A 23,876-nucleotide genomic window follows, 5' to 3' on the forward strand; every position below is an offset into this window, starting at 1 on the left:
CATAACCCCCCCCCCCCCCCCCCCCATTCACCTTAGTAAACTCACCCCCCAAGCTATTGCACACAGATATGTTCGAGCGTGGGTCATTCAATTACCACATCTCTGTCCACTATCATATTCTGTCTGAGATGCCTTGTTGGTAAAACATTTTCACATTTGTTGAGTCAAAAACAATCAGTCAGTCACAAAAAAAGGAGTTCCTGGTGTTAGGGTGGAGCTGTATCGCTCAAAGTCCTGATTTCTACTCAACATGAACCCACTTTTATTGTTTTTCTTGTCTATTGGAAAAGCTTTGTTTCCTGTGTTTCCCTGTAAAATTTCAGACGCCAGGCTGTTATTTCAGCAATCAATACATGTATAAAATAAACTCCAAAGACAGGCAGTATATATTTGAGGGTTTTATTCAACTTTGGAACATGAAGACACAACCCACAGCCACAGAAATTGCATTACACACATGCATTGTCAGGCTTTAGACATTGAACAGACAAATTTGTACAAATCAACTTTACACTTAAAATATTCGCAGCCTTTATACAGACACAGAACACATGCACATGACGACTTGGACATTTCTGTCATACACTTGCCTTTGACTTGGAAATTGTCAAAGCTCTAAGACAAGATCTTTAACTGATTTCTTCTAAGTGCATATGCAGGAAACAGTTGCTGGCTGAGGGGCTAAACAGGGGAAAAGACAAAAATGACAGGGATTTCACCACTGAATCCTTTTAGTAGGCCACTGACACATGAATGAGGGCAAAGAGAGAGAAAGGAGAGAGGAGAGAGCGCGAGGGAGGGAGGGAAGGGAGGGAAAAAAACGAGTAGACAACCAATTTGGGAGTAATGCAACTAAAAACTGACAAGTGTAATTTCATCCATCTGGGCCGATGTGTAAAAAGCGCTGCTCCGAACATTCCCCATGATTCCCCCTGATTGATCTTCCCCCGGTCTGAAACACCTATTATTAGCCACGAGCCTAATAGCACCAGGATGGCTCAGCGCTCTCCCAGGGGCCAATTCTCCGGTCATCTGCCCCTCACTCACCGCAGCTGTGGAAACCAACCAGGGAGAGGGAGGAGAAGGACGGGGGTGGGGATGGAGGTGGAGGGAGGGGGAGACGGAGGTGCCAAGAGGGGATGGAGGCGTACCTATGTGTGTGTGGGGGAGGATGAGGAAGAGGAGGAAGGGGGGAAGGAAACAAGGGGAGAGAATGGGTGGCAGAGGGGAGAGAGAGAGAGGTGTGGGGTTAGGGAGAGGGAGCAGGGTTGAGGGGAAAGGAAGAGTGGGGTAGAGTGGGTATGAAGAGGGAGATGGAGAGGAGAGAAGGGGACTGGATGGAGAGATGGAGACCAGTGGCTGGACATGGGGCATGGAGTGGGGGGGGGGGGTAATGAGAGGAAGGTGGGTGTGATGGAAAAGCCAGGGGAGAGGGAGAAAACAGGGAGACAAAGGGAGGAGAGGGAAATAGAGTTAATCATATAGAAAAATCGTTGATCATTTGAGTATTTTTACCAGTAGTTGAACAGGAGTATTTATATTTATAGGTGTAATGTTGAAATATCTTTATTGAACTTTGGGATACATATTAAACATCCGGTATTCATTTGTACAGTGTTGTTTTGAAATAAAATACATAGTCTGCACCCCCCCCCCCCCCCCTTCACATGAACAGGACGGAACATTATATATAGGTGTAATGTTCTGTGAAAAGTTCATGTTTAGGTTTTCAAGTTCTCCAGCTCCATATTGTTTCATTTAGTGTAAAGTCTAAATGAGGAAAATGCATCATATTAGTGTCTGAATTAGGCCTCATTTTATAATCAAGTGCAAAATAAGTGATTTGTAGGCCTAAACGGAGAATGCTTCTCTCATTTCTAATTTCATGGCGTCATTTAAGGTAAAACAAACAAAAAAATCTAACACCACAACAGGAATCTAGCCACTTTAAATATGACTAATTCCCATATGTAACCCTTCACATGAACAGGACAGAACATTATATATAGGTGTAATGTTCTGTGAAAAGTTCATGTTTAGGTTTTCAAGTTCTCCAGCTCCATATTGTTTCATTTAGTGTAAAGTCTAAATGAGGAAAATGCATCATATTAGTGTCTGAATTAGGCCTCATTTTATAATCAAGTGCAAAATAAGTGATTTGTAGGCCTAAACGGAGAAAGCGTCTCTCATTTCTAATTTCATGGCGTCATTTAAGGTAAAACAAACAAAAAAATCTAACACCACAACAGGAATCTAGCCACTTTAAAAATGACTAATTCCCATATGTAAACCTTCACATGAACAGGACGGAACATTATATATAGGTGTAATGTTCTGTGAAAAGTTCATGTTTAGGTTTTCAAGTTCTCCAGCTCCATAGTGTTTCATTTAGTGTAAAGTCTAAATGAGGAAAATGCATCACATTAGTGTCTGAATTAGGCCTGATTTTATAATCAAGTGCAAAACAATAAGTGATTTGTAGGCCTAAATGGGGAAAGCTTCTCTCATTTGTAGTTTCATGGCTTAATTTAAGGTAAAACAAACAAAAAAAATTATCTAACACCACAACAGGAATCCAACCACTTTAAATATAAGTAATTCCTATATCTAACCCTTCATATGTACAAGACAGAACATCATAGGTGTAATGTTCTGTGAAAAGTTCATGTTTCAGTTTTCAAGTTCTCCAGCTCCATACTGTTTCATTTAATTTAAAGTCTAAATGTGGAAAATGCGTCATATTAGTGTCTGAAATAAGGCTGATTTTATAATGAAGTGCAAAATAATAAGTAATTTGTTGGCCTAAACACTGAAAACTTCTCAAATTTCTAATTACATGGCTTAATTTAAAGTTTAAAAAAAAAAAAAAATCTAACACCACAACAGGAATCCAGCTTCTTTAAATATCACTAATTCCCATATGTAACCACTCACATGAACAGGACAGTCCATTATATATAGGTGTAGTGTTCTGTGAAAAGGCTGCGACTATAACATGCTGCCTGACTCATGTTTAGGTTTTCAAGTTCTCCAGCTCCATACTGTTATATTTAGTTTAAATGTGGAAAATTCATCATATCAGTCTGTCTGAAATAGGGCTGATTTTATAATCAAGTGCTAAATAATAAGTAATTTGTAGGCCAAAACATTGAAAGCTTCTAATATTTCTAATTTCATGGCTTCATTTAAGGTAAAAAAAAAAAAAATCTAACACCATAACAGGAATTCAGCCACTTTAAATATCACTAATTCCCATATGTAACCCTTCACGTGAACAGGACAGAACATTATATTTAGGCGTAATGTTCTGTGAAAAGGCTGCGACTATAACATGCTCCCTGACTCATGTTTAGGTTTTCAAGTTCTCCAGCTCCATACATTTTCCTTTAGTTTAAACTCTAAATGTGGACAATGATTCATATCAGTCTGTCTGAAATAGGGCTGATTTTATAATCAAGTGCTAAATAATAAGCGATTTGTAGGCCTAAACGTTAAAAGCTTCTAACATTTCTAATTTCATGGCTTAATTTAAAGTAAAAGAATAAGATGCTGCTTGACTCATGTTTAGGTTTTCAAGTTCTCCAGCTCCATATTATTTCACTGGAAGCTTACATCGAGCTGACAGTACACCAGAGAAAGCTCAACTGAAGGAACAATGAGCCAGAAAAAGGCTGAATAAAACCCCCAACCAATGCATAGTTTGAAGCATGATGACATATTTTTACTACTCCTACTTGAACAGATTGAGTTGGTTAATTTTACAACTGATCTGGCACCACTTTAGGCCAAGTTTTCCTTCATTTAATTGAAAATACTAAACGTAATATTCTTACTCCTCAAACAAAAATCAAAACACTCATAAAATGGGAAAATTTGCATGTGTCACTTGGCAATTTAACCTGAGAGACATATGATCTAAAGCTGTTCTCACTCCAACAGTCTACTCAGTGTTGGTCCAAAACTTGTAAATGTGCTGAAACCGCTGTTAGAAATGATAACAGCAGATGGTAATGTTGAAGGGCACAAACCCAGAGCTGCCATCGCCACGGCCAGGGTTAGATGTCAGTAATAAGAAAGTTTACAACATGGGTCTGAATGAGAACTACTGATTGCTGTCTAGGCCTTTTGGGCGATTTTGTGATGGATTAAGGTCAGAAGTCATTTGTTAATCGGCCCTTCACTCTTTGATTGAGTGAGCCCTCAGGTGAGGCGTAATGCATTTTCAAGGGCATTGATGACAATAATTGGCTACCTTCACTTCAACAAAATGGACAAAGTCCTAAAAAAATCTCTCCACTTGAAATTGACAGTTCACAGCAAATGAAATGAAAATAATCACTTTGATATTATAAGGATAGCCGGAGACACGATCTCTTGGCCAACTCATTAAGCTGATCTTTGTTAACTCTGACTGGACTGTACTAGTGTTTGGGCAATTCAGCTACAAGACTGAAAAATACATACAAATAATCCGTGTATTTCAAAACTAAAACAGGTGGAAAAACTAGAGTTATGTGATTTTATCTGTTATTTACCATTTATTTTGTCCACTTTGTGAATTAGGTAACTAGGTGAAAGACAATCGACAGAACGTCTGGTTTTAAAGATTCAGATTCAGATTCAGAAAACTTTATTTATCCCATACGGGCAATTTATTTGCAGCTTAACACAGACATCAGTCAAAGTGCAATGTGATGAACATGAATCAATACACAAAAACAAGAACATTGGGAGGCAACTACAAATAAATGCATTAAATAATCAACAATAAATAATCAATAAATACCAATGCAGGCTAAAAGACTTAAAGACCCTTTTGGTTCTGCTAAAAGTCTGGGGATAAATTCACAAATTTCACAATTCTGCTTCCCATTCCAATCCACTTCAGTCTAATATCAGTTCAGTCACAGATATTTAAGCTACAGTGCTAATTTTGCTTGTAGAAAAAAAGAGATTAGGTTGAAAAAACTCCAACCTGATGGTGTATTACTAAAAAATATTGTTTACATGTAGAATTGACACTAAAACAGTGATATTAATGTGCTTTTCATTGATCACATGTTTCTCCAGTGCAGAGCTGACTAATGGGGTTTAAGTTCTCCTCATCCACAGTTAAAGGATTGGTCAAATGAAAATTGATTTCTATCAGAAAATCTGTTTTTTAAAGCCCAGCCTTAAAAATCAGTAATGCTAATGTTAGCCCTATGTTGAAGAGGTTTAGAACATTAACCATCCAGGCTAATAATAACAATAGTGATAATTATGAGCTTTAAAGGAACGACAAGTCATTTTTTTAGTTGTTGAGAGTGTGTGACTGTAAAAATATGGATTCTACAATTTGAGTTATCGTAACACCCTGTAGCTTGAGCTTTTCTGTGGATCTAATTTCACTCAGGGCCTTTGTTACATCCTTACTTTCGCTTTTTAGAAACTCATCAGCCCTGAGAGCACAGAACGAACACAGACCAATCTAGACGCCCAAGACCCAAACCAAAACCCAGGCTGATGTGAAGTGCAGTTTCAGGTAGGAGTGTCTGGAGGTGCACACAAAGGTCTGCAGCTATCACCTGACAAACCTCTGCCATCCACAGCTCATGAGAACCTGAGCAGCGTCTGAGAAACAGACATGTTCACCCACCACGCTGCATTTCACCAGGTGTGACTCCCTTTCTCTGCACTTTTCTTCCACTTCAGTTCACACCTCGCTCTTAAGTTTCAGGATCTTTTATTTTGCAGTCACTGTTGGTTATTGTGTGTGCCACTTCCTCCAGCAGGGTATTCTTGATGGGAACTAAAACTCTTTTGTTAGAGCACATATTGTTTGATCATTAGCTGGTACTTCTGGGTTTATATGGAGGTGTTTTTCAATGAGAGGTGTATAAATATTCAGGAATTTTTTTTTTCTTTTTTTAGTATTGCTATTTAAACAGACACACTGCAATGTTTAACTTTGTACCAAAGAAAAATATTAGGCTGTAATATCAGTCAACATTCTTTTTTTTTTTTTTTTTTTTTAAGATTGTGTAGTATTGTTTCTCAAGGGTTTTCTCTGGATTTAATTTCATGTCTTTTTTATTGTTTAATAATGGGTTTAAACTCTAAATGTGACAAATTCATCATATCAGTGTGTCTGAAATAAGACTCAATTTATGATGAAGTGCAAAATAATAAGTAAACATAGAAAGTTTTACTCATTTCTAATTTCATGGCTTAATTTAAGATAAAAAGAACAAAAAACAAACAAACAAACATGTAACATCACAACAGGAATTCAACCACTTTAAATGTCAGTAATTCCCAAATTTTAAAGATTACCCAAACATTAGAAGTATTATCTCGGTCTATTATTATGTTCCTGCAGACACAGTTCAGTGGTGTCATATTTTTATTATAATTTCACTAAATAGGTCTATAATATCCTGTCTTAAAGGTTTAACATAATCCGGTGATGCGTTTGTTATCTGTGCGTCCAACAGGCTCCAGGCAGCATGGGGCGCGCATTGGTGGCGCGCTCAAACCCCCCCCCCCCCCTTTTTTTTTTTCTTTTAGGCCACCTGCCCCCCCCACACACACACACACACCTCATCACACTCCCTCCCACCCCACCTCTGCACCGATGACCAAACCAACAGAACCTGCTGTCAGTGTCACTCCTGGAAAAATAACATTACCTAATACCCCTGCATGTTTCTATAGCGTTTGAATCAAATCGGTTCCTTCAAAGTACTGACATATAGAATATATAGCCTGGGCCGCTGATTATAATATGGAAATTTACAAGAAAAAAAAAATCCTGCAGCTAAGTTTTTCTACATTACTCTTAATATTTCATATTTCCGGGCTGTTTCTCTAAATTTTAAATATACATTTTTGGTCATTTGCACTTATCATTGCATCCTTGCACTAAATCTGCATTCATTTTGCACATTTATATCGCACTTATTGCACATATTCTGTTTATACTGTAAATAATATTTTATATACCATGCCACACGCTAAATTGATTCTACTTAACTTTGCCCTAATTGTTAGATGTCATCTGCATTTCGTTTTCTTATACATTTGACATGTGCAATGACAATAAAGTTGAATTTAATCTAATCTAAAAAACAAAAAAAACGAAAGCAGCCATTGCATAAAAAAACTACTAGTGCTGCTAATAATAAAGATAATTATAGTAATTATTCAGTAATAATAATACAGAGAAATATTGTGCAATCATTTCTATTTAAAATACAATTTTTTTTGTTTACATATGTAGTTAGATTAGCCTATATATTTTTATTATTATTATTATATTTTTCAGTGTTATTAGAAAATAGATTTCTCCCTTCACTTTATTTTTGTGTTTTCATTTCATTGTGATGTTGTCTCCACTGTTCACTGATGTTTAATGGTTTTAGAGTTTGCTTAATGCCCCTTCCTTTAATTTTTTAATTTTAATGTTTTTTCTCTCTCGCTCTCTGTATTTTCCCCCCTCACTGTCAGGACAGATGAGATGGCGCTCTAATTATTCCAGGAGGTTGGAAATAACTGATTGTCTTTGAAGTATAGGCCCGGGCCTTGGACTACATTAGAAGCCAAGCATGTGATTTGCAACTGTTGAAGTAAAAAAAAAAAAAAAAATCCTCACTCTGCTGCAGAAAGAAAAAAATGGAAAAATGAGGAGGGTGGATTCTCGGCAAAAAGAAAATGGTATCTTTGTTTGCTCCCCTTTGTTTACCAGGGGATTCTTTCTCATTTTTCCTCCTTTTTTCATTTTTTACTAATTCATTTCAATGGCTTTCAAACTGGAAAATGGAAATGTTGCTCCTGCCCTCTATTTCGGCGGCAGCGTCCTGGCAACAGAGCAATTTTCTATCATCAGGGATAAACGGCATCGAACAGTACATTCTGATAAAAAAAAAAAAAAAAAAGGAAAAAAAAGAAAAAAAAAAGAGCCCATGATTGCTGGCCTTCCTGTCTGTCATCTACCGACCAAATCCTCTCCTTCAAGACCGACCACTGTGCTGTCAGACCTAATAATGTCGCGTATTAAGTCGAGAGAGGAAAAAGGGACCAATACACGCCCCGGCACTCGTAGTCTTATTTGTCACCGACATGAAATTCATATCAACTTTTGGAATATAAAACCTTTGTTATATTTTTGTATAGGACTGAATAATAGACTTATCCATGCGCAGCAGGTCATGTAGACCAAGCATATCTGCAAAATAGTCCACACCAGAGTCTAAAATAATCAGGTATATTTGGAATTATATTTTATAGACATACAGGAAAGGGTTGCAGAACACAAGGCACTCATAGTTAATTTATTATAAAATAAAATGTCAATATCTGCAGAACTGTTTCTATGTGCTTCCATTTAGACATTTGATTATATGTTTTATGCATGCATTTTTCCCCAAATACCATTTTTTCCGGCCTTTTATTTCATGCAATCGCTTCTGAAACAAATGGCCAAACATAAAAGAGCCATGTGAGTGCTGCAGGAAGACGAGCAATGCAATCACTCAGGTGGACTTAACATGCAGTGAGGAGAAGGCGACAAGAGAAACAAGCAGCTTTAATTAAGACACAGGCCCTGAGTGGGACCAGTGCAGTTTCAGCCGTGCCAAATTAAATCCATTAAGGCTAAGAGAGGCTGTGAAGACTCAGCGGTGCAGGCCTCTGTTTATTTGTGGTCATTTAGCTGCACTATATACCTGCACGCTGCACCACGTCTGTCTGAACACCATGGTTTGCACCTGCGACCATTGCATTGGCCAATTTTACCCAATTTTGTTTTTTTTGTTTTTTTTACTCAAAAGATAAATCGGGCAAATCCTTATTTATAATGCAAAAGATATTGTAAACAGCCCAGAGCGCAGGGTGCATGGTTTTCTTTATGACAAAACCACACTAATTTTTCTTGGTGTAGTTGCACGCTTTTACAAATCACATCAAAGGTTTGCATAAGTGGGTTTGCATAAGTACGCTGTGCGCAATTTATGTGCGTAAAAAGCGGTGCGCCACTATTTGGGCACGGATGAATTCTACTGGAGCATTAAAGGCTTGATCGGTGATCATTTTGGGCTGATGTGTGTGTGCATGTGTGTGTGTGTGTGTGTGTACAGGGGGTGCTCCTTCTGAATCTAGTTACAGCGAACCACGTTACACTGACAGCTGTGTGTGGTATGCATCTGTGCTTCCCTTCGCCACTTCCCGCCCTTCACACGGCGGAGATGGAGAGCCGTCGACGCCTGGATGTCTGTAAAGCGCCTTTGGCTTTTTTTTTTTTTTTTTTTGCTCTGGAAGGAGACATGGTGTTGTTTAAGTGCTTCCCGGTCTCTTTCTGCAAGTGACAAGCCTCAGCGTCCCCCCCCCCCCCCAAAAAAAAAAAAAACCGACCGGGTCCTTGCACAGCCAAAGCCAAAGCCAAGAAGGTGGCTTTCCATGTGAGGGAGTCAATAACTGTTAGAGGGACCGACCACAAACGCCCAGCCACTCGCTCCAATTATGACCTGTGTTTTGCTGGAACTCTGAGGCTGTGAGGCTCAGATATGATTAACACATGTGGCCAGAAAGACAGGAAAAGACGCGCAGTGTTAAACAGCCAGTAAGACACATCCACAGAAAGGAAGAAAGACAGAAAAAGTGGGAGATACTTGTAAATATTTCTGCAACTCTATCCATTTACGCACATGCCTCCTTATCAGTCCAACTTCTCATGCCATGTCAAGTATATTCCAACCGACACTGACACACATTTAACCTGAGAACGCCTGCATGCACAGAAATATTTTATTATTAAATATCCTTTTTGAAGATGTCAGGGGAAATTCCAGGCCTGGTACATGCGCAGTGGTTGGATGTTGGATGTTGGATGTTGGATATTGGAGTGATTTTTAGAGAGTCATTCATCAGCCTTTATAAGACAGCTGGAAATAAAGACCACTTCTGTTAAACCATTGATTGTACTGAAGGTCAATCATCTACTTAGGGACAAAGTGATTTCTAGATTTGCAGCCGAGCGTTGTTCAATTTGTGACTGACATTTTGACGTGGTGAAATGTAAAAATAATTTAGAATAATTTCTCCCCTGGATAAGGTTGTGAACTTTTTATTAATATTAACCGCGCAATAGGGTGAAATATGCAGCAGGAGTCAATGCCATTAGAATTAAATAAAAACATACCCGTAGTTTCCAGTGATATAGTATCATCTGGCTACTGATAACATGCTATGAAGGCCTAGGACTTTTTTTTTTTTTTTTTTTAGGTGCCTTTCAATTAGACACGGTTGTCAGGGCGCACGCGTTATTCTGGTTACATCTTAAACCTCTCTAAAGCACCAAGGTCGAGTATGTCATGTCATCTCTATTCATACAAATCCATCCTTTCACCACCTCACTTAATCTGCACTGAGCGTAGAAAATCTCCCCAACAAGCCTGCGGGACACCAAGACTTTGACATCACCCGCATAGTTATCCCGCAACTTAACAACACATACACACACACACACACACACATATATATTTACATAAAGAGACACACACACATACATGATGCTGCAAACTCTGACACACACAGACGTCTCATCTGATCTGATCAAGGCCGGAGGATTTTTTTTTTTTTTTTTTTTTAGCCCGCAGGGAAGCTACTAACATCACTGCAAAGCATGTATGTCTTTGTAGTAGCTCTCAAAGGCGATTAGAAAAGGTATAGGATCTGGTTTCTCCTCTGCGTGTCCAAGTGGAACACGGGCAGGGGAATTGGCCACTATGTTAGATCACTGAGGGGTGACCGAGGTGTGCTGCTGAGTCCTGCAAAGGTCTGCAAGGCCAGGCTACACTTTGCGTAAAAACACAGTATTAACAACGCCAATAAAGGACATTTACGCGCATTACGCACGAGAGAACATCCAAAAGAAAGCTCCTACCTGACAGAACCTCCTTGTCGACCGAGAAGAAGTGCACGTTTTGTTTAGTTTAGTTTATTATTTTATTCTTAATTTCTATCAGTTTAAGAGAATCTGATAGAATATAACAAATCCAGCTGAGTGTCTTGAGGCTCCCATCCCCTGCCTCTCTGCCTCTGTGTGCGCTTCTCTCTCTTGGTCCACTGCTGTAAAATGATTATCCGGCTGGGTTGTGCACTTTTTAAATCCCACAAAGTAAATAACAACCGTAGCTGACGATAATAGCAAGGTACCAAGTTCTTGTTACAGAAAAGGAGAAAATTGAAACTAAACGCTGCATTTAGACAACCATTTTTGATAAGAGGATAATTGAGGCGACACTGGCGTATAATTAGGGGATAATTTATGCTATATCCACTTTTATTCCACCCTCCCAAAATAAATCCAGTCCATAATCATTACAGGCGAATTGTTCTTAATTTTATAGCTGCAATTTGACTAAAGTGTGGCCGCTAATCAAATAGGTTTTCGTAGTAACTTGATTGCAACCATAATTATTTTTCATCGCCTTTTTTTTTTTTTTTTTTTGGGGGGGGGGGGGGGGGGGTGAAATCGCCAAAATTGCATTGCAGCAAATTTGTTGAAAGTAGTGCAAAAACATGATTTGAATAGCTGTTGCGTTAATATAAGCATGAGCATTTTATTCCTATTTTGCAAATCGAACACTGCAGCCCTCAGAGGCAAACTGTATAATTTACATATATTGAGGACCCTATCAGGCCTCATATTACAACAGGATAAAAGACACTGTCAGTTTATCTCCGTATCCACCCTTCTATCTGCAAAATAACCTATTGTACCTCAGGCATATTGTTACTTGATGTGTCACATGTGCTGTATTTTGAATTGTCTGAAGCTCCTTAATCATATGGTCACTAGCCTCAGGAAAAACGAACAGTTATAATATATGTTACTTGGAGAGCAGAGGAGGGGTGGTGGTGGTGGTGATGGTGGTGGGGGTGGTGGGGGTAAGAGGGACTGCTCATTAGGCGACATCAAAGCAAATACTAGGCTGCAAAAGATTAATTATTGAATCAAACAATAAGTGTGGAAATACATGCAAAAGCTGTCATTTGCAAAAATGCGTGAAGTTGTGCGCTTATTTAGGCCAATTTCAAAAGGAATTCCACCTGCTTCAGGAGTTTCCTTGACAAAAACCACATGGCCCATCCAGAGTGAGTAAGTATAGACTCCTAAGAAACATATATGATCAACATTTATTTGTAAATGTTCGCAAGTTTCATTACATTTATTTAATTCTTTAAAACGACTCGTGGATTCCGATTTGGGTTAAAAATCTAGTACTTCATAACGTTCCTAAAATGTAATACTTGTGTAGACCTAACTGATTTTTGAGCAATATTAGTAGTTAAAAGTGGAGGTGAAGAAAAAGAGGTGTATATGGTATAGAAATGCTGGCTCATCAAGCGAAATCAAAGTGCGCATTGTTGCCTATATGTCACGCGTCGTGCGTAATTTGAGGGTTTGGGTAAAAACAAAATCGACTAGGCAACTCCGAAAGAGAGCTGTTTTTTTTTTTTTTTTTTTTTTTTTTTTTAACGTGTGAAGCTTGTCTGTAGGAATTAGGCGTCTTTCCCACCGTATATTATTTCCCCCCATAGTTGTGGTGGGAGCTGGTAAGGTGGGTTAACTCCAGCTCAAGTCTCCGTGAAGCGCAGAGCTCTGATGACGTTGGGTTGGATGACCAATCGGGAGGCGCTGCCCTTTGGAGACAAACCATTTTACTTGTAGTGTCTGCATCAAGTCTGGAAGCAAGGGCTCAATTTTAACAGAATCCACCTTAAAATCTCTCCCTTAACTTATGCCTACCTTCCGCCACATTGAGTGAGAATATCACACGACAAGGGGGGAAATAAAGACGCGTGTGGAAAATTCGGGTGTTAATAGGACAATATCTCTTCGCGGTGGAGAGGGGAGAGACAACAGCACAGCGAGAGAGAGAAAAAAAAAACCGATTTGGTCTTGAGAGAGAGGGGGGTGAGTGCTCTCAAGGCAGAAAATTCGATGATGACCATGACTACGATGGCTGACGGTCTGGAGACTCAGGACTCGTCCAAGTCTGCTTTCATGGAGTTTGGGCAACAGTCGCACTCACAGCAGAGCTCCCCGTCGATGGCCGGCGGACACTACCCGCTGCACTGTCTCCACTCCGGCTCACACGCTCACCACCAGCACGACAACACTCCGTACCCCGGGACCAACACCTACAACAGGTCGCTACCCTACCCTTACGTGAGCCATCCGCACCACAGCCCGTACCTGCCATCCTATCACAACAACACGGGAGGACAGACAAGGTTAGACGGCACAGGTAAGAGACAACCTTTTCACCAGCCGAGCGTCCTTATCCATATTCCCGGCGTCTGGTTTGACAATAGCCTTAGCGCATACCTTGTTTTTTTTTTTTTTTTTTTTTTTTTTTTTTAGTATGGGTGGCCCACAGCAGGGATTCAAACCTTTTATTCCTGCCAGTTGTTGTTACCACCATGCAGTGCCATGCCCGCGTACGGCTGCTCTCCAAATTCGGATGAAAGCTCTTTAGGTTTGGCGATCACATCCATGAAAACCGTGCGTAAATGGCACCGGATAGTTCAAGATCCAGTCTTTTTTTTTTCCTCGTCTTTAATCTTTACCTTGTCAGGCGTTTATCTGAGTCGGAGAACTCCCCATCAGTTCCTACAAAACCTGTTTTAATGCCCGGGGTGTGATCATCACGACCGTGCAATCCTCACCAACTACTCGTGGAAATTAGGCAGCCCGCACGCCCTGAATGTTGTAATTAGCATTTAATTGACATGTCATTACCAGCAATATCCTAAATATGACAGCGTATGAGGATTGTGGGTGCCGCGGCGCTTAAAGGCAATGTTAAATGTCAACGTTTATCAGCCTGGATTTTTATTTTTAGACAACTTTCTTCCAGCCTCTCACATATGAATATATTTTTTTTAAATCTCCAACTTCACAGATATTTTCCCCATTTTGGCATCAGCTGCCCAAACACACACTCGCACACTAAAAAAAAAAATCCTTCTTCTTTTATTTTGTTTTTATTGTTTAAATGATAACATTGTTTGTTTTTGTTGCAGAGCAGCAGAAAACGACAGTGATTGAAAATGGGGAAATTCGATTTAACGGGAAAGGCAAGAAGATTCGCAAACCTCGGACAATTTATTCCAGTTTGCAGCTTCAAGCACTGAACCACCGTTTCCAGCAAACACAGTACCTCGCTTTACCGGAACGCGCAGAGCTGGCTGCCTCTTTAGGACTGACACAAACCCAGGTATGAGAACACACACTGAATTTTTACACAGATACACTGAAATTACTGCACCAATATTTATAATTATCCCCAAATTATTATTATTATTATTATTATTATTATTATTATTATTATTATTATTATTATTATGAGTTGTGTTTTACGCACGCACGTTAAAGCTTTAAACCAACCTCTCGAAAACACACAGCCTTTTTCTAACATCTATCCATGCGACCTCTCACACCCTCTACTTGCAGGTAAAGATTTGGTTCCAGAATAAGAGGTCAAAGTTCAAGAAGCTGCTCAAGCAAGGAGGCAACCCACACGAGAGCGACCCCATCCCGGGCTCCATGTCCCTCTCCCCTCGCTCCCCGACCATTCCTCCGATATGGGACGTGTCGGCCACTTCCAAAGGAGTAAACATGCCGGCCAACAGCTACATGCCCGGCTACTCTCACTGGTACTCGTCCCCACATCAAGATTCAATGCAGAGATAGACTGACGAGGCCAGAAAATAATAAAATTTAAAAAAAAAAAAAAAAAAAAGAAAAAAAGGTCAGTGAGCTTGTCTGGAGGCCTCCACCGATCTCCGCCATGCAGTTTTTTCCCAACGTAGCCTACAATTTGTGTCAGAGCAGAGACTGGATGCTGGAGAGGAGAAAAGCCCTGACTCCTGCTGCTCCTCTGGCTGAAGGATAAACGCAGACCAACACCTCGGTGTGATGATGACACAAAACAAGGGAACTAAACCATTTTTTTTTTTTAGCGTACATGGCTGTTCAGTGGGCTCGCATATTTGTTATGCTTTCATTCATGTCAACATCTGAACGTCAATATACCAAATATATCAGTGACATTTTGGCCACTTTGGGCAAAAAAAGACTTGAGTACACTCTACATGCGCTGTGGCGCCCACAGTTTTTCGCCATGGTGGACTCCTGACTTGCTTTTTTTTTTTTTTTTCCCTTTTGGTTGTTCTCTTCTCCAACATGCAAAACCAAGCAAATTGTCTGTCTGTAAATATAATCTACAATTTTAGTTGTACATACACTTTTTATGTTTTGTCAGATTGAGTAAATCGTGACTCAAAAACAGACGCCTGCTGTTGCATGATTTATAAGAAAAAAAAGAAAGAAAGAAAAAAAGAAAAACAATGAAATTCCTTTTACACTAGGCCTTTCCATGCTGCATATTGGGCCAACACACAGTCTTCTAAATAAGCCGTATTTCCTGCCTCTGGTGTGCACAAGCTCCACACAGACAATGTGAACATAAGTTAATGACACAGTTCTCTGTGAAAAGCCCATTTCACCACCAGAGTAAACGCCAAATAAATCCAATGCGCTCAGTGGGTTGATGAAGAATGCAACAGTATATAGATTTATCAAATGCACTGAACACCAGAGGAAATCAACTTACCCTGCATCGCTGCTGTCTACATTCACCTCGAAAGACATTTGCTCCAGGTCCAGCTTATCTTGTCATTTCACCCTCAATTATTAGAGGTATTGACAAAATGTTTTCTCCCTTCTCTCCGTCCTAATGCAGGCCGTTAAATGCCAAGCTCCACGGGATCGATGTTGAACAAAGCAGCCAGCTGCAGTGGCGTTCAATATGAAGGAGATATTTGGGACAATTTGTGGGTTTTTATCCAAGTGAGGCTTTTTTTCCATTCTCATAAATGCAGGCATAATTAGGGTAATTTTTGATGTAGCCCGCTGATTACAGCGTTTTTACCGTCAAAGATAATTACCTGTAATTTTCTACCACTTTTAATACTAAAAGGCATCTTTATTTGGATTTGAGGTAGCACAGATGGAACAAAAGGGAAAATTATTCGGTTATTCATATACAAATTGCCGAGAAGAGTGAGCGCTCGGGATATTATCTGAAATTACAACGCTGAAAAGCTTCATGCAGCTGTCAAGTCGCGGATGTCCCACTGGCGCACATTCAGCACTACCTGGGCCCCCAGACTGCAGGGGCCCTATCTGCTCCTAGGCCATCTGCACTATGATCTGCTACCAGCACTCCAGTAAACATCAACAAGGTTCACAAATAACGCAGTCGGTGCAAATTCAGCTTCAGAAGTGACACATTTTGACGCGTTTTGCAACAGAAACAGATAGATAGATAGATAGATAGATAGATAGATAGATAGATAGATAGATAGATAGATAGATAGATAGATAGATAGATAGATAGATAGATAGATAGATAGATAGATAGATAGATAGATAGATAGATAGATAGATGGGATGATAGAGGATGAAGGTAGAGTAAAGTGCATCAGTGACAGACACAGATATGGGGGTGGGGGGATGGTGAGAGGGATGTGTCACTTCTTGCTCTGGCTGATGCACCACACTGAGCTCCTCATATAAAAGCAGCTCCTGCACCTGACATCAACATTTCAGACTACATTATCACATTAACTATCCCTTAAAAGGCGTCGGGGAAAAAGCCTCACAAAGACACCCACAGTCCAAGTCTTTCTATCCGACTAAACGAAAGTGAAACGTGATCATATTCAACATTTTCAGCTCTAAGCTCCAGACTTATCCTTATAGGAATAGACACCGGAAAGACAAGATAGAAGACACATCCTTACCTTTACGCGCGCCTCTCTAACACAGCCTAACCCAAAAAAGCTCTGCACGGTTTTACTGCTGGTGGTTGAATAAGCAAATCCAGGTGGGAAAGTGTTTGCACACCCCGGTAAGCTCTTATATATTGCCTGCAAAATTAGCTGTTATTACTGTCACTGTTTAGTGATGGCGAGCCTGAAAAAAAAAAAAAAAACCCTCTGCAATCAAGAACCAAGCGCATCTTTGCAAATTATAGGTAATTGTCAATGTCCAGATTATGATAATGGAGGCCCTAATCCTGGAGAATAATTATTGTGGAGTGTTACAGTTGAAGCTGTCCAGTAAAGCTAACTGTCATTATTTAGACTCGATTTGCAAAACGGGGGGAAACTAGCTGAGTGGAAAATGTTCGGTTGGAAATAAACGGGGGCTCTCGATATAATGGCACCACTAGTGTGTGTGTGTGTGTGTGTGTGTGTGTGTGTGTGTGTGTGTGTGTGTGTGTGTGTGTGAGAGAGAGAGAGAGAGAGAGAGAGAGAGAGAGAGAGAGATGAATAGGAGACATAGGCTACTGTAGTGTGTGTGTGTGTGTGTGTGTGTGTGTGTGTGTGTGTGTCAGTGAAAGATAGGCCTGTTTGAGGTTATTACGCACGCTTGAGTGTTGCAAAAATAAATAAATAAATAAATAAATAAATAAATAAATAAAAAATATCTCAAGTGACCCTTTTCATTGTAATTATGGACTACTGTTTTATAGAAATGAAACTGAAAACATCAACAGCAGTAAGATGTGGTGCTTTAGATCCAAATGATGATTTCTTTACGGTATTACTGTGAGTGTGCGCGCGCAGACCAAAGTGTTTTCAATGCAAATCAGGAAGAGGATTGTGTGTCAGGTGGAAACGGTAACACGCACGGGTCAGTGTGTGGTGTGTGGGGTCAGATCCAGTATTGTTTAGTGTGTTGTTTTGTGTGATACATGTGGGATCCGTGTGTGTGTGTGTGTGTGTGTGTGTGTGTGTGTGTGTGTGTGTGTGTGTGTGTGTGTGTGTGTGCATAATGTTTGCGCATATGGCCGGGAAAATTCAATTAGATCCATTTTCAAAATCCGCAATGTTTCTCACAGTGGCACGGTTTGTTTAGTGGTTTTTAGCAGCAGCAGCAGCGGCAGTGCTCTGTATTACTGCCTGCTAATAACATGGTGAATTGTGGAGAGGATTTCTCCCTCTCTTTCTTTCTTTTTTTTTTTATTTTTTTTTTTATTATTATTATTATTTTACCCGGAAGGTGGGCTGCGGCCGGGAGTGGCGGAGCTCTGGAGCCGGTCTACCCCCACAGGAATGCGGATTGTCTCAGATCTCCGTGCCGCCTCCCAACCCCCCCCCCCCTCTCTCTCCTCTCCCTCTCCTCGCCTCCTCTTTGCTGCCATTCAAAGCGGCTAATTGTAGGGGACACAAAGCAAGAGCGACTGCAGACTGTCTGCAGCAAGAAGCATGCGCCTCCTGTACAGAGCCACTGAAACAGCTGGAAATGTAAGGTGGATGGTAGAAAGATGAGCATTCCGGTCATCCAAAGCACAATAATAATAATAGTAATAATAATAAAATAGATAATAATAATAATAATAAGAAGAAGAAGAAGACGTTGTTATATGAGAATAAAAAGTGCAATACTGTGAGAATTACGCACACCATTATGATGCAAAGCCTACAACAATAAACCAAATTGCATTAAAAATTCTTCATCTAACAGGTGCTACTCCTAAAACACACTTCAGCCTCTAAAATTATCTTTAAAATTCCCAAATTAAAACCTCTTTCTGTAAAAAAAAATAAAAATAAAAAATCATAGCATATATGCAATTCTTGCACAAACGCCCTGCTCCTGAAACAGATATTCACTTAATGTCACTATTATCCTGTGGTAATATCCTTCTGACTTGTTGTTTTCTTCTTAAAATATTGACAATAAAAAAACATTTTTGTTTAGTGTCTGTTTAATATAACACAGCTTGGCATTGCAGAACTTTTACGAAAAAGGATGAGCTCGGTCATGCAGTGGGAAACATTTTCCAAAAAGCAGATCCTTTAGAACAGTTATTAGGATTGACTGCGGGCATAAATCTTGTCTTTAATAGTAGGATAATTATATATCTTAAAAAGAAAAGCATGAGACAGTAGAAGGTGTTGTGACAAAACCACTGAAATAAGATTGAAGATGCAGCTTCTGTGATTTACAACCTTGTATGAAAATGTCACCTGAGGCTCACGGATAGTATTTATGTCTCAGAGTCTTTGTCTTGTTTTGCAGCATAAATAACAGAAGGTAAAATAACAAAAAACCGCAGTGAGGCCGGAGGTTTTAAAGTTCCATTGTCAATGTAAACGTTTAATAGTCTTCCAAAATGCAATAAATTACATGCACACATTTACACATTTTACACGTTTTCTCTTCTATGACTGTCATCAAATACATTGCATATTCCTCTGAAATTTGAACACGAGTCCCATAGAAGGAAAAAATATCTGAAATGAACAACAGGGTTTTTTGTTTGTTTGTTTGTTTGTTTTGTTTTGTTTTCAATATAACGTCCCCGCTCCAAGAGCCAACGAGTGCTGTATCGAGTTAGGGGTCTGGAGATGGGAAGTCATGGAGCTGCCAGATGAGGTGTACCATGACGCCGAGTTTTCCAAAAAGTTAGATGCCGTCGTGTTGATGTTTTGTGGCTGTAGGCTGTGCGGCCTGGAGGGGCCCTGTGTGTCCCAAACGGCCGGGGACTGTGGAGAGTTGCAAGCCATGGGGTCGCTGGAGCTCGGGCTGTGCTCCGGTGGAAGCTCCCCGTTTTTCATGATCTTCTTCATTTTTGATCTTCGGTTTTGAAACCAGATTTTGACCTGAGAAGAAGAAGAAGGGGAAAAAAACAAAAAAACATGGTATTTATGGAACAATCAAACAACCATATGTAGAGCATGTGCGTAAAAGCGCACGGAATCAAAGCGCGTTATTTTAATTAAAAGGCATTTCAAATATTTAAAACCTTGAAATTATTACTATTTTAAGCTGAAATATTGTAAGAAATATTGTGATGTAAATTCCCACCTGTGTTTGCGTGAGTCCCAGAGATGCAGCCAGCTCGGCTCTCTCCGGCAGCGCCAGGTACTGTGTGTTCTGAAACCGCCTCTGCAGGGCGGCGAGCTGGAAGCTGGAGTAGATAGTCCGGGGTTTCCTCACTTTCTTCGGCTTGCCATTTACCATCCTCACCTCAGGCTCGCTTATTTCTTTTTCTGTCAACAAAATCAAAGCGAGAAAACGTATAATTGCTGTGACAAATGTATAATATCTATAGGAATGGCGCAGATTTATCCAGGTATCCTTTAAATTCTAAAAAAAAAAAAAAAAACGCACGCAAATAATAGCTAAAAAAAAATATCCAGAAAATGGCAAAAGATGACAAAAAATATAACAAGTGTGTTTTGTGGATAAATTTAAAAAATGCTTTAAAATACCTGGTTTTAAATAACACACGAAATAAATTCATATTTGCTCCTCTTACGCGCATTTCTGAATCCTATCCAACCAGACGATCAGATAAAATGCAAATGAATTCTTAAAATCAAACTAAAAACGACATTTTTTAAAAAAAAGAAATGCACCAACAATATAATAATGAAACTGGAAAAATAAAAAAACAAAACTGGAGGGCCCATACCTTGTGGACTGGACTGGGCTTGCACTCTGCTGTAAGTCCCAGCATACTGGTGGTAGGCGGGGGTCGTGTACGAGCTGTAATCAGTGTACGATTTTGTCGAGTAATTTCCAGCGGATCCATTTACACCCGGGTACTGGTACTGATAGGCGTTCAGAGGCTTCCCGTACGAGGTCGAGCTGGGTGAGCAGTAGCCGTGGGTGGCTCCGGCGCCGGCAGGACTGTAGTAGCCAGAATCCGTGGCCGTGGACTCGGGTAAAGTAGGAGATTCCTGAGACGGATGATGCATGGTGGAGAGTTGAAAGGAGCTCTGGAAGTCTGCGGGTTTTACACTCGGGATCCTTCGGTCGAATACTCCAGTCATAACTTCGAAAAAAAGAAACGCGTGGAATTGTTGGATTTAATTGGAAAAAAACGAAGCAGTGTGAGTCCAAAGTGGTGTGGAAACTACACTGCCATTGTGAAAAGGCTCTCAGGCCGTCGGGCTCTGGTGAAGACTGCAGCCAGCCCCGCAGCAAAGACTTGGTTAAATCCTAAATCGCGCTCTTACGCACTGCAGGGAGGATCTGGTTCCATTGGCCAAGGCGCACACAAACACAGCTACACCCAATTCACTCAGCCAGCTTTCTTATAGGGGGGAACCCACCCGGACTGGGAGGCTGCATTGTTTTTACACTATCAATCAGTTGGAGCAATTAAAGTGTTGGCCATCGACGTTTAAAGAAGGCTGAATTAAAGGACTAAGACGTATTTTCCAAAAAGGGCCTCCAATAAGACCGAGCGATTTTTATACTATTATATTATCATGATTATATTTTTTATTCTGAATTTAACTCAAAAGAATCGACGCTTTTCTTATAAGTTAAAGATTAATAGCTGATTTGATGGAAACGTTTCAATCATATTACATGATAAAGAAATAATGATAAGAATAATTAAAAAAAAAAAAAAAAACAGTTTGATTAGTGAGTTTATGGTTAATATTTTCTGTTTTTGGCTAAACCTAATAAAATAATTAACGCATTTGTTTAGTGCTAAAACATTGTAGTTATTATACTGTTTAATATTAATTTGATTTTAAAATGCACAAGGCAGAAATGATTATATTTTTGTTAAGTGCGTACAAATAAGGTGTTTCTATAATCCAGTTCAGTTAGTGTCTGATTGCCATATATATGATGCCAAAAACGGACCATTTCTCCCTATGTGATCGTTTAAGATTTATCTCCTTATCTCTTAGTGAAACCTGCTGTCAAACATGTAAAATGCCAGGCCATCGGTCTGCACATTCAGTGGTGAACAGCGCCGACTAGTGGAAAGATTTACCAACTGCACATATTCACCCAGAAAGGAAGAAAAGACAATTAATTTTTCTCAAATTTAGTATCTGGTGTGAATATACAAGTACTGAAAAATTGATATGCACACATATGAAAGTGACAATCTGAAGACTAAACTTAAAAACACTCAACTTAAATGTATAAGCCTTGTTAGAACAAAAGGTGCAGAGATGGAATTCATCACTCTTATACATTATGTCATGTATTGGCCATGGATAAAACTTTATGAAGTCAAATTGGAAAGGTTTTAGAATAACCAGGTAAGATGCTGACATAAATGTGTGTATGTGTGAATTAAAGCCAAACAAATATAGCTACTCCACTTGACAGAATCTACACTGAAGCCTTTCAAACTAACTGAACAGATGAATGAAATACATTAAAGATAAACTATTGGTATTAAACTTTAATCTTTAACTGTAGTGTGAAATGTAATGTTTTAACCTATTAATGTACCTTAAATGCCTGTGTAACCTATTTTTGGAAAATATCTCAATTCAACCCAAGCGCCCAGCTAAAAAATACACTGTCAAACCTGAGACTCAGTTTTATTATTACTCAGTCAATAAATAAATGTGACATGTACTTAATAAAATAGATTAAGAGTGATTTTGATCAATATTAAGAGGGATTAAGTACAATTAAGTCACATATTGATTTAATTTTATGCAATCTCAGGAGGACATGTGTAAGTACATCATACTGAGTCAAGTTTAATCATGAAAGAGTGACAAAACAGATTGTTTAGAAGTGTTTGAAATAATACCTGATAAGCAAATAAAATTAAGTGATAAATTAATTCAGCACATCTGACTAAATTCTACCTAGATTAAAATCTATCTAGGTACTGATCCAAAGTAACTTCCATGAAATGTGTATTTTTACAACTGAAAATTTACAATATTAACAATTTTGCCACAATTTTTAACCCATAAAGACCCAAACATCCACTGGCGACCAAAATCATCTACTGATATAAAGTGTTTAATCCCCATTGATCCACTAATGCTATAAATCCATGTAAATAATTGGTGTAAAATACAGTTTGTCATCTTTTCTTGGCCATCAGATATGACCCATTTGGACGTTCAGAGACTCCATAGTTACCATGGAAACACCGTCATCTTCTACAACATTGATTCTCCAGTAAAAACTCATGGAGTTGGATCAATGACAGTGGATGGACACATTGGGTTTATTTCAGTTAATGATACAGTTGACTGAAAAAGGTTTTTTTCCCCCAGTTTTCTCTGTTCTGTTGGATTTAGTTTTCATGAACATCTAAATTAAATATAAGAAAATACATGATTCTCAGTGAAAAATGTAAAATACAGAGGATAATATTTTAATAAACAGTGATAAATCCCTTAAGGAAAGTTTAATATAGAAAAAAAGAAATTTGGGAACTGACACAAAAGTAACATTGGGTCTTTATGGGTTAAGCAACCAGCGAATATTTTCCATACCATTACAACATCAAACAGAAAAAAGAGAGAGAAAAGCTCTGCTGAGATTAGAGAAAAGAGACCATCCTGGCCCAAGTAGACGCAGTTTCTTTATGTGTGGAAGTAAGCTTTTTAAATTGTGGTCATATAGTTTTCACAACACTGGAACTGTATTGAATCTTGTTTCCTTGAACTGTTTTCTAAATATTGGATCAGCAGGCACCCAGAGAACATCACCAAGAATTTGCAGCCCCAAAATATCAAATTAAACCTCATTAACCTGTTCAGCCTGGTGGAAGCTCCTCTATCCACTGTACTTTATTCACACCTCTAACCAAAGACAATAAACAACCTACACTGATTTTACCTCGGAAATAACACTCCTACAGACTCAAGGAATTTCTTCTTGTTCTTTGTTTGTTGTTGTTTACATTTCATTTTCTTACATAGGCATATATTTATTATTAACTAGACACAGGATCTTATATTTATAACATTAAAACTACATGTGTTTGAGTCATTTTGAATCGGGGTTAAGGCGTTGAGCGCGCTCC

General features: G+C 39.2%; 2 protein-coding genes and 1 long non-coding RNA gene across 3 annotated transcripts; 1 reads left to right on the forward strand and 2 right to left on the reverse strand.

Annotated features, from left to right (window-relative positions):
• Positions 1–387: 387 nt before the first annotated feature.
• On the reverse strand, positions 388–15,858 carry LOC115427814 (uncharacterized). The gene is made up of 2 exons (XR_003936551.1): positions 15,663–15,858; positions 388–1,359 (listed from the first exon to the last, which is right to left on the reverse strand). It is a non-coding gene; the product is annotated as an uncharacterized LOC115427814 (long non-coding RNA).
• Positions 12,706–14,861, forward strand: dlx6a (distal-less homeobox 6a). The gene is made up of 3 exons (XM_030146492.1): positions 12,706–13,292; positions 14,071–14,264; positions 14,501–14,861. The coding sequence occupies exons 1-3, from the start codon at positions 12,986–12,988 to the stop codon at positions 14,738–14,740; spliced, it is 741 nt and encodes a 246-aa protein (XP_030002352.1). The 5' UTR covers positions 12,706–12,985; the 3' UTR covers positions 14,741–14,861.
• A 3,343-nt stretch (positions 15,859–19,201) lies between the features above and the next one.
• On the reverse strand, positions 19,202–21,113 carry dlx5a (distal-less homeobox 5a). Its single transcript, XM_030146595.1, has 3 exons — positions 20,541–21,113; positions 19,931–20,115; positions 19,202–19,725 (listed from the first exon to the last, which is right to left on the reverse strand). The coding sequence occupies exons 1-3, from the start codon at positions 20,899–20,901 to the stop codon at positions 19,411–19,413; spliced, it is 861 nt and encodes a 286-aa protein (XP_030002455.1). The 5' UTR covers positions 20,902–21,113; the 3' UTR covers positions 19,202–19,410.
• Between the last annotated feature and the right edge of the window lie 2,763 nt (positions 21,114–23,876).

The sequence above is a fragment of the Sphaeramia orbicularis genome, chromosome 11 (genome assembly GCF_902148855.1).
Source record: "Sphaeramia orbicularis chromosome 11, fSphaOr1.1, whole genome shotgun sequence".
Lineage (NCBI taxonomy): Eukaryota > Metazoa > Chordata > Actinopteri > Kurtiformes > Apogonidae > Sphaeramia > Sphaeramia orbicularis.